Below are 11302 nucleotides of genomic sequence, written 5' to 3' on the forward strand. Positions count from 1 at the left end.
CCCCGACAGCTAACGCATTTTCCGAAAGGTCGCCTAAGAAATTTGCACGCTAGACAGGCATGTTGTGTAAACTGTGGTTCTCCTTGTGTCTGTATTCTTTACAATGTGGCACCAAATCCTTTCCTGACAGATCCATTTTGACACTCAAAGCACTGTCATCGTTTCTTTCAGAAAACTCCCAATTTGAGCAAGCGTGTTTGGTGCTTGGGTAGCCTAGTGGTTTAAGGCACACACATGCCAGAGGTTACTTGAGTCGGTAAGGGTCGAGATCTCGTGGTGCATTAGGTTCTCGGTGCATGTAAGGGGTCAGGGATTTCCCCTCCGACCAAGGAAACTCGGCGACGTGCGTGTGGTACTAGCTAGTTAGTTGCCAGTCCCAAGCCATGTTTTGAACCCTATTTCAAACCGATACCAGTAGTTTTGAGTCTGAACAAGCACAGACTGAATGTTCAGGAGGCAGTACTGAGACTTCGATTAAACCGGGGTCCTTCTCAGAAGAAAATCATTAGGAGAAAACAAGAAAATTTACATTAATTTTTGTTGGAAAAAATTCCGTCTCGTGCGGGATTTGAACCCTCGATCTTCAAAGAAGGTCAATTTTGCATATCTCGATTATCATACCAGGAGTTCGATAGGCATATGCACCAGAGCATACTGATACACTTTGACTCAAAGGGACTTAACGTATAACATCATAGTGAAAAATAAGAAACACGACAGTCAGCAGAATGTAAAAAAATATTAGGCTATGGCAATGAGCGTTGGGAGATATCGGGTGTAAAACGGAGAAATGTGCACGAGGGCAAGGTCCTTTCTGGTTCAACCTGCCCAGGATCTCGACAAGTCGCGTCATGTGTGCTCGATTAACTTTAGGTGACTCCAGACAACTTCAGGTGGCTTCAGGTGACTTCAAGTGACTTCAAGTGACTTCAGTCGACTGCAGACGTCTTCACATAACTTCAGCTGACTCCGAATGTCTATCAGTTGGCCCCTGACGTGTTGCGGTGACTAGAGCCGACGTCAAGGGACCCCCAGCTGTCTTTACGTAAGGTACTTCGAGTACCTTTAGCTCACTCATGACATCTACAGCTGTCTTCAGAAGGCCTTAGGTGACTCCAGATGCCTTTAAGTGCCCTCAGTCACCTTCAGGTGACTTCAAAAAACTTCAGACGTCCTCACGTGACCTCAGTTGGCTCCAGACGTCTTACGGCGACTTCACGTAACTTTAGGTGACTCATAACGTCTTCAGGTAACTTGAATTTACTGCCGACGTCATCGTATGACACCAGACGTCCTCAGGTGACTCGAAATGACATCATGTGACTGCCGGTGAGATGAGACATCTACGTGCGATTTCAAGTGACTTTAGACGTCCTGAGGTGATTTCGGGTGACTACAGGTGACTGCACACGTACGAAGGTGAACCCAGACTTCTTCAGGGTGACTCCAGCTCACTCCAAGTGACTTCGAGTAAATTCAGGAGGCTCCTGACATCCTAAGGTGGCTTCAGGTGACTTTAGGTAATTTCACATGACACCACACGTCTTCACATGACTCCAGATATGTTCAGGAGACTTCAGGTGACCTCAGGCTCCAGACGTAGTGAAAATTTAAAAACTCGACAGCTAGTGCACTATAGAAAAAGTATTTGGCTACGGCAAAGAGCGTTGCCTGCAATTGCAAGAGTTTTTAGTCGACACAGATCTAGCGTAGAAAGAAATCCGTTCTTTATCACATTCTAAGGGTACCTTCTTTCTTACGGGCATCTGATAAGCCCTAGCGAATAATTATTCTCCATAACAGGTTCTGTACGAGCATTGCTTGCGATGGTTTCTAAATCTCGGGTAACATTAGCTGAGAAGAACTGCAAGAGCGTGTCTAGCCAGGAAATCCCATACTGAGCATGGACGTTCAAGCTGTAGACTATACAGATGCGAGAAGCAGGGGATATTTGCATGTTTCGTCATCAGTGAGATATATCTTAGAAGAAAACTTCAATACCTCCAGATAATTTATAATTGTCCCGTCTGGGATGCGAAGCACGGATCACTTGCACGATAAATTCTATACTAGACCACTTCGAAGAATCATAGATCTGCCGAACTAGAAACAATTTCGGATGCGTTTTCGAAGAGAGCTACTTGGCGTTGATTTCATGGCTCCGACAGCTAACGCATTTTCCGAAAGGTCGCCTAACAAATTTGCACGCTAGACAGGCATGTTGTGTAAACTGTGGTTCTCCTTGTGTCTGTATTCTTTACAATGTGGCACCAAATCCTTTCCTGACAAATTCATTTTGAAACTCAAAACACTGTCATCGTTTTTTTTCAGAAAACTCGCAATTTGAGCAAGCGTGTTTGGTGCTTGGGTAGCCTAGTGGTTTAAGGCACACACATGCCGGAGGTTACTTGAGTCGGTAAGGGTCGAGATCTCGTGGTGCATGAGGTTCTCGGTGCATGTGAGGGGTCCGGGATTTTTCCTCCGACCAAGGAAACTCGGCGACGTGCGTGTGGTGGATGTTGAGTCAGCGTGACTCAATATTCATGTCACTGACCACATAGAGCCTTCTGGAACAACTACGTCGTGCTCTTCGTGACTTTGCTAAGGCGACATTGATGAGGACATTCATTGTATGCTCTTGCGAAAACGTTATAAAATGGCTTCGCACATGCCCTTCTGACCTGGATGTTGAGTCAGCGGGTTCCTGATATCCCTGTCACTGACCACATAGAGCCTTCTGGAACAACCACGTCGTGGTGTTCGTGACTTTGCTAAGGCGACATTGATGAGGACATTGTGTGCCCTTGCAAAAAAGTTATCAAATGGCTTCGCACATGCCCTTCTGACCTGGATGTTGAGTCAGCGGGTTCCCTATATTCATGTCACTGACCACATAGAGCCTTCTGGAACAACCACGTCGTGGTCTTCGTGACTTTGCTAAGGCGACATTGATCAGAACATTTTATGCTCTTGCAAAAACGTTATCAAATGGCTTCGCACATGCCCTTCTGACCTGGATGTTGAGACAGCGGGTTCCCGATATGCATGTCACTGACCACATAGAGCCTTCTGGAAGAACCACGTCGTGGTCTTCGTGACTTTGCAAGGCGACATTGATGAGGACATTGTACGCCCTTGCAAAAACGTTATCAAATGGCTTCGCACATGCCCTTCTAACCTGGGTGTTGAGACAGCGGGTTCCCAATATTCATGTCACTGACCACATAGAGCCTTCTGGAACAACCACGTCGTGGTCTTCGTGACTTTGCTAAGGCGACATTAATGAGAACATTTTATGATCTTGCAAAAACGTTACCAAATGGCTTCGCACATGCCCTTCTGACCTGGATGTTGAGTCAGAGGGTTCCCTATATTCATGTCACTGACCACATAGAGCCTTCTGGAACACCCACGTCGTGGTCTTCGTGACTTGGCTAAGGCGACATTGATGAGAACATTTTATGCTCTTGCAAAAACGTTATCAAATGGCTTCGCACATGCCCTTCTAACCTGGATGTTGAGTCAGCGGGTTCCCTATATTCATGTCACTGACCACATAGAGCCTTCTGGAACAACCACGTCGTGGTCTTCGTGACTTTGCTAAGGCGACATTGATGAGAACATTTTATGCTCTTGCAAAAGCGTTATCAAATGGCTTCGCACATGCCCTTCTGACCTGGATGTTGAGACAGCGGGTTCCCGATATTCATGTCACTGACCACATAGAGCCTTCTGGAACAACCACGTCGTGGTCTTCGTGACTTTGCAAGGCGACATTGATGAGGACATTGTACGCCCTTGCAAAAACGTTATCAAATGGCTTCGCACATGCCCTTCTAACCTGGGTGTTGAGACAGCGGGTTCCCGATATTCATGTCACTGACCACATAGAGCCTTCTGGAACAACCACGTCGTGGTCTTCGTGACTTTGCAAGGCGACATTGATGAGGACGTTGTTTGTATGCACCTGCAAAAACGTTATCAATTGGCTTCGCGGTGTCTGACCTTGATGTTGAGGCGAGTGGTTCCCGATAGTCATGCAATGTCTGACATGAACCCACCACCTCATGGTGGTTGGTTTGAATCCTACCACCGGCTGTGCTGCCTCAGGTTTTCCTAGAGTTTTCCGGCAGACTTTTCAGTTCCCCCGAAGACTGCCCAGGACGCATACTAATCCCTCTAGCACCCACTTTTTCATGTTGTCATCTCTTCACGTCGGTGCGCCGGTGATAGCCACAGTTGCTTCGCGTGCTTTAACACCGAACAAAAGCAGCGTGTGAGTTCTAGAGTGAGGAGGTCCACCCTCTTGGTCAGTATATGCGATTGTTCATCATATAGCGTCACATTGACCTGCGTTATGCGATATGTTAGTTTAGTACTTTTATGCTGTATTTGCCTTCCGAAAACAGTATGCCTGATTATCTTCAGCACACCTATCTCGACCGCATTGATTTACAGCTCAAAAATTTAAACAACAACTTTATTTTAAGATGATGAATGGGGAGTTTCATTGCAGGGGCGATACTCTACCCAAATGATGGTGGTGATGTGGGGGATGAAATAATGAGTTTCTTCACAATAAGAATCGAAGTCCTATTGTGTCCAAAAGGTCAAAAGAGCCTTCACCAAAGCTTCAGCAAAGAGCTTTTTGCACCACTCACGGAAAAGTAACTCGTTGCTAACGAGAGCACATTCCTTTTCGCTTTTCAGTAAACGAGTAACGAACAACGACTACATGAATGACGATGAGATGATGTGTTTCACCGCAATAATATCGGTAACAACCTCAGTGCACGTGGGATAATATATGAGTGGGATGACGATGAAAAAGGTGAGGCATACACGCACACAAACACATGACGCAAATGAGATATCATACACGCGGTTGCGTCGTAACTGATGGGGATAGTAGTAACGAACCAACGTGTCAATTTCCTTTCCTTATTATTACTTATTTTAGGGTAGGCCGTTCTTAATTGCATTCGTTAACGCGTACAAGTCTGCTCTCAATTCGGTAAATGCGTCCCGTCTATTTCTAGAAGGTGGTCGTGCGGCTCATTTCTGTCAATATATAATATAGCTGGTGGTTATTAGAAAGGCCGCTTTCGTAGAGAAGACCTCAAGTTCCGTTCTAATAATTATCGTTTCGGAACACGTATCGACTCGAATCATATTGCGCTAGAATATTGACTCCAGTAATATAGCCCCTTTCCGAAATAAGAAATTGGTCTGGCAACACTCACTCACAGCGGCCATGATGCAGTCAGTTCTCCGCGGCGGAGGTATCTGAGCGTTATCTGCGGTTATCTGTATGTGCATTGCGTTCCTTTTCTTTAGTAAATAAGGATGGGAGAACCCAACTGTCGTGTGTCATACCCGACAACGGGCTGGGTAAATGACATATCTCATTTGCCCACCGTGAAGGACAACGCCATAAAAGACTTTCACGCCAGGAAAAGTCTAGCCAATCGACATTACCGCCGCAGCTACAAGTTCACAACGGAATCTTACGTTGTTGCATCGACGCTGAAGGCTTGCTACAAGGACGAAACGTAAGTTTTAGAGAGTTTTGGTGTGGAACAATCAGAGAGAGCGAGGAAAGCAAAGAAGAACGCCACTGTGCGTCGGCGCTGTGACGCAAACCATTTATAACTTTAGTTGTCGCTTGAAGATGTCTGAAATGTTTTTAGGTGTAGTTGGATGTTCTTAAATGTCTGTAAATACACACACCGCTCCTCAGCTATATTTTGATTATCACTGTGCCAGTCCATATTGCCAAATGCCACCATGCCGTTAGATATACAGCGAAACATTTAACAACTAGCCGTCGACCGTCATTAAAACAGTATCGTTTCAAGGAATATGATGTTCAGCATTCGAGATTCAGTGTGATAGATGAGGAGACATAATTTTGTACTGCTTGTTCCGCAGGGACAACATGCTGTATGTGACATGCAAATGTTACCGGAGTCAGAAGAAGAGAAGCGACCCATATACAATTCTCATCTGTCTCAACAGCACCGGCGTTGTTATAGATAGCAGTTGTGGATGCCCTATAGCAAAACGTGCATGTAACCACAGCCTTGGTTCACTGCGATTTTTGGCACTGCTGCAGCTGAAAGGTTTTAAAGAGGCGCCGGCTGAGCTTTCCTGCACAGATTTACCACAAAAATGGCGAGTGCCAAGGCAACAAGTTGTTAACGGTTCTGCAGTACAGGCTGTTGACTGGAGGCGACCAGAAGAAAACGGAAACGAGAACAGGATCCCTGTGCGACTTTACGACGCAAGAAAGAAGGCACAATCTAAGGAAGAGGAAACCGAAGCTATAAAACGATTTGGGAGAGCCCTTGCATTGCTCGACGGTGATAAAGGGTTTGCTGCTTCTCTTCTTGACGCAAGGCATGAGTTCCAGGAAACGAAGTTTGGACAGTCTCTTTGTGGGGCACCTTTAACGTACCAACAATCACTGACGCCATCGGGGTTCAAGTCCTTCTTGTCTCCAAATTTTTGTGGGACACACTGTGAGCTTCAGGTTGCCTTTAGTGCCACCTTTTACAGGAACAGCAATCACTGGAAAGTTCCTGATAGCCTCCCTACGCCATACCAAGCCATTCTGATGGTAAGGTCACCTCACTTTACGTTCATCTTACCCAGCAGGGTTTATTACCATGCTGTCGTTATTCATGTTGTTGCATATATTTGCAGCCGCTGTGCTTGACACCGAGTGCTGCAAGGGACCTAGAAAAGAACTCACGGCAGCAGAGTACCAGCGCAACATGGAATGAAGCCAGGAATCACCGGGTGACAGCATCAAATTTTGGCACCATCTTGAAACGAACAACATGGACAAGACGAGGCCTGGATAACCTTTTCAGACGAAAGGATCTCTCCAGAGTTCGTGCTGTCCAGTACGTCGTTCAACACATAAAACCCTCTGCAGTCTCACTCTATACGTCCCTATCTTTAAAAGTGGCATTGTTTCTTTGGTTGTGGAGCGACTTTTAGATCTGAATACCTTCCTGCCTTGTTAAAAAAATTCACTAGGAGATGGTAAAATTGATGGTAATATCATTGTATCTGTGCCAGCAGGCATTAGTGCATTCACAATGCAGCACCTGCGTCACTACATGGGTCATTTGATGTTACAGATATGGCATCAGCAATGAGGCCGCGGCTGTCCAGCGTTACAGACAAGTCATGTGCTCAGTTGGCCATGACGTTGCTATATTATCCTGTGGACTGTTTGTCGACCCTGCAACTCCATGGCTCGGTGCTACACCGGATAGGATTGTCTTTGATCCCACCGAGAGGAGCCCACACGGCGTGCTGGAAGTTAAGTGCCCCTATTCACTCCGTGACACACCAGGGGAACTACTTAAGGAGCAAAGATTTTATATGACATTCAACAACGAGCACCCCCAGCTTAGAAGGGACCACGACTATTATGCCCAGGTTATTGGCCAAATGGGACTAACAGGTTTGCAGTGGGCAGACTTTGTGATGTATGGGCCCGGATTTCTGACCGTGGAAAGGATCAGATATGATGAACAGGAATGGGGTGATATGAAGGCGAAGCTCACAACGTTTTATTTCAGTGATGCCCTACCATATTTTGCAAGGCAGGAATGTTCATAGGCTTACACCATATTTGTAATGTGCTTGTTGAAAGGTAGGATGATAAGATAAGATGTTGATAGATAGCAGCGCTAGAACAAACTTTTGTTATGTATTAATAAACTTTTAAAACTTGAAGCAGTGTTTGATTTTAATACTTTAAGCCATTTTGGTTACATTAGTTGCCTTTCATCCATGCAAGAGAGAATAAATAGCCTGAATAAGTAGTTGTAAATAAATATATACATTTTTAAATATGCACACAGGAATATGCCACACATGAGGTGTACTGGGCTTTGTACTTCTGGTGTCTCACTGGTAGCTCAGCTATTCAATGTCCTTGATCAGTGGGCTTTGGAGGTTAGACAAAATGGCATAAACTGTCCATATCTGGTTTGCGATGGGTCCTAGAGATATTGGTAGGCATCTGTCAAATATGTGGTTTGTCTTGATTCTCTGTATCCGTCTTTCCACGTGTATCCGCAAAGCTTCAATTTTCTGAGTTTCCAATGTCTCCTGTGCACTGAACTGTCGACTTCTAAGGAAGGGCGGGATATTTAAGCCTACGCCTCTCTTCTCTAGCAGGTCTGCTATTTTAAAACCTTTATCTGCCATCACAGAGTCACCTGCGGCAAACTCTAGGTCCAGAAACCCATTTTTTGACGACTATCTCTCTGTCTGACACACAGCCTGTAAACAGTTCTGAGACAAACGTGAGCCGTCCATCAGGTGCAATTCCAACAAGTCCCTTGAAGGTATTTGTCGATTTATACTGCGAATAGGTTGCAGACTGTAGTGCAAGTGAGCTATGAACCTCACATCGGATTTCTGTGGCGTCGATAATAACCCTAGTCGAGGGGTATTTAGCTTTGAACTGTGGAGGCATGGTGGCATCAATCACACTTCTGGGTGCCCAGATCGGTAGCTTGCCAAGCTTCACATACATGAAATCGATCCAGGTGGTCAGTGTTCTGGACACTGTGCCTATGGAAATGCTGAACAAATGTCCTAGGTGTCTGTGGAAGAGTCCGAGCCGAAGCTTCACGAGGACAAGAAATAACTGATTCTCTGTGCTTAGTTTTCGCTTGCGGCCCCGTGAGACATCACCGGCTTGTCCTTTAGAACCGTGCCACTTCATGTTGTTTCCGTCGATTCCGGGATCCAAATAACTGTGAAGTGCGTTAAAATGTGCATAACTTGGGAGGCCAGTATAGAAGCTTATGTCGTCTGCACTGCTCGTAAATTTGTTGACAGAGAAAGGAGGACACAGGTCCTGCAAATGAGCGCTTTCCTGCTTGGCACTGCTGAGCTCTGCTTCTAGTCTAAATATGGTGGCGTTTTTCTCCTTTATCTCTGCTCGTGCTTCTTCCACTTCTCGGTGAAGCTTTCTGATCTCTCTGTCGCGCTCAGTCAATTCTGCTTTAACTTTCTGAAGCTCTTCTTGGTTGCCACATGAACAAGCTTCGACTAGTGAGGAGTCATGTGTGTCGTCCAGTGTGTTTTCAAAGTTTTCGATAGAGCACAGTGGATACTCGGGACTTGCCATAGTTGTTCTCGGTTTTGGCGCCTTGCGCTCCCTCCTTGGCTTGTTGAAAGCAAAGATGGATGGAACCGCACCATCCCGTAGTATCCCCATTCCGCTTGCAACATTGCTGAGGAAATCGTCCTCCTTAAAGTGCAGTGAACACACCTTTGTGTTTTTCGTAATTTGAAAATGCTTCCCCGGATCCCTCTTGATGGCGACGATCCACAGCTTACGAACCTGACTGTCCTCCGGAAATCTGTGAAAGGAAACCTTAAAAGAAGAGAAGTGCGTGATGAAAACGTCCAGCGAACTGCACCAAATACACGCGCTCACGTGTAGCAAGCGCTAAACGAGTGCGCGTGTTTTATCACGCTGTCATTACTACCACTTAATATTTTCGCGAGACAAGTGCCGTTGCAATGTGTGACTACGTTTAGGTTATCTGCTGAGTACGAAATACTAAAAAGAAGAAAGGAAATCAGTCCACCTTTCGACGTTACTACGTGCAACAAGAAATCGAAACTATCCGATTGATGTTTACGGCGGCGTTTGTAACAGATGAAGAGTTGTAAACCCTATTTCTGTACATACCTTTTGTCCATGTTCGTCGACGTAGCCACGCTGTCGGCAAACGGGAACGCAACAGTGGTACGGCATGCGGAACAACAGCAGCAGTCGACGCCGCCCACGCGAAACAGTATGACACTAGCCGCTTCGACTGCATCATGGCCGCCGCTAGGGGCTTCCGACGCGCGGCGATAGATGGCGCTGATTTTCGAAAAGGGTGTATACAGTTCCGGCTCACCTCTTATTTGTTGATGTGGGGTAAGATTGTTGGTTTGCTCTTCTCCGATCTGTTTACGAAGAATTGGTGAGTCATCAGGTGACCATCACAAGAGTAACGAAGTAACGGTTGGAAGACAGGTATGTGGCGCCCAGTACACCACAAACATCTATCGGATGTAAAAGGAAAATCCAAACGTCTACATCCAAAAGCATCTCATCTCATCGATGTCCATCGTACGTACAGAAAGTACGTTAGAAAAGTTGGATGTCTAAGGAACGTACACGGCACCCTGATTTCAGACGTCTAGTGTGCATCCATTGTTATGTGCATTGAACGTCTGATATATGTTGTACACATATGTGTTGTAAACATAAAGATGTCTGGCGTCGAGAAGGTGAATTGGAAAGGTTGTTTCTAGTTTGATCGGCAGTGCGAAAACGAGCGCCCACACAATAAATCCTGTGAGGGACACGTGCCGGTTCGATAAGTTCCCTCAGACAGTACAGCAGGTACACAGCCGTAACCGTCCTGAAATAGCCGTAACAGTTTTGAAATAGCAGGCACAAGGCTCCAGATCGACAAATTTGAGCAGGTATACAAAGCCGTCACATCGGCCTCCAACAGCGTTGTGTCCGCTGAATAATATGTGTGCTTCATGACTCGTGTAGAATCCGTGTGCCTGCTAATTACGCGTGGTATCGTTGCAGCGAACTACGTTGCTCCGCGCACCGCCGATGAGGAGTGACATGGCATCGCGTATTCTTCCAAAGTGCATTCTTTGCTTTGTCGCCTTCCCGTCTGTTGTCGGAACTGCAACCTCTCCATTGAGATGGATGACAACCGCACTTTTCATTATAGGTCTAATGTTTGGTGAAGTACAAGAAACGTAGGTCAACCTATTTGTGATGCATCGTACAACGCCTGTGTTTTACATTTGTTTAACTGTTATAGTATGCTCTGTTGCAGACGGTGGACGCATTACAAATGGCGGCGGGAGAGATCGGCTACATGGGTGAAGCGACGTTGTGCATTACAAGTGAGACTAATTGTATTGTTTCATTCTAGGTGACCGTGGGACTGTGTCGACTGCAAGAAAGTGAGTTACAAAACGGTTAACGGTTAAAAACGGCCAACCTGCTGCTACTCACTTCAGTTTCTTTACAGGTTATTTGCTGTCTCAACGGTCACACATAGCAAAATTGCAACTGCTTCTTACATCGAAGCGTGTCTGGTGGAACTTTTTGCTTGGACTATGTTCGTCGGCCATTTTGCTTGAGGGACAATCGTGTTCGTCACTAAGGATGACCTTGACTGAGTTTAGCAGTGCCTGGTGCATCGGATGGGTTGTGTGTCCGTGCAACGTTAATGTGTTGGAA

The 11302-nt window shown here is 45.9% G+C and overlaps 2 protein-coding genes across 2 annotated transcripts; one reads left to right on the top strand and one right to left on the bottom strand.

The window, feature by feature from the left end:
* Nucleotides 1–5346: 5346 nt before the first annotated feature.
* On the top strand, nucleotides 5347–6366 carry LOC135374208 (uncharacterized). The gene is made up of 3 exons (XM_064607204.1): nucleotides 5347–5552; nucleotides 6082–6268; nucleotides 6343–6366. Exons 1-3 carry the CDS (start codon nucleotides 5347–5349, stop codon nucleotides 6364–6366), a joined length of 417 nt encoding a protein of 138 aa, XP_064463274.1.
* A 1870-nt stretch (nucleotides 6367–8236) lies between these two features.
* On the bottom strand, nucleotides 8237–9741 carry LOC135374209 (uncharacterized). The gene is made up of 2 exons (XM_064607205.1): nucleotides 9731–9741; nucleotides 8237–9395 (listed from the first exon to the last, which is right to left on the bottom strand). Exons 1-2 carry the CDS (start codon nucleotides 9739–9741, stop codon nucleotides 8237–8239), a joined length of 1170 nt encoding a protein of 389 aa, XP_064463275.1.
* Between the last annotated feature and the right edge of the window lie 1561 nt (nucleotides 9742–11302).

This window comes from Ornithodoros turicata, unplaced genomic scaffold (genome assembly GCF_037126465.1).
Source record: "Ornithodoros turicata isolate Travis unplaced genomic scaffold, ASM3712646v1 Chromosome48, whole genome shotgun sequence".
Taxonomy (NCBI): Eukaryota; Metazoa; Arthropoda; class Arachnida; order Ixodida; family Argasidae; genus Ornithodoros; species Ornithodoros turicata.

What these genes read in the sequence shown, in the direction of transcription:
- LOC135374208 (XM_064607204.1), top strand. Translation starts at nt 5,347, where the DNA reads ATGGGAGAACCCAACTGTCGTGTGTCATACCCGACAACGGGCTGGGTA. An exon ending in GCTTGCTACAAGGACGAAAC is followed by an intron (nt 5,553 to 6,081) that starts GTAAGTTTTAGA and finishes ATGTAACCACAG; the next exon opens with CCTTGGTTCACTGCGATTTT. An exon ending in GAAACGAGAACAGGATCCCT is followed by an intron (nt 6,269 to 6,342) that starts GTGCGACTTTAC and finishes ACGATTTGGGAG; the next exon opens with AGCCCTTGCATTGCTCGACG.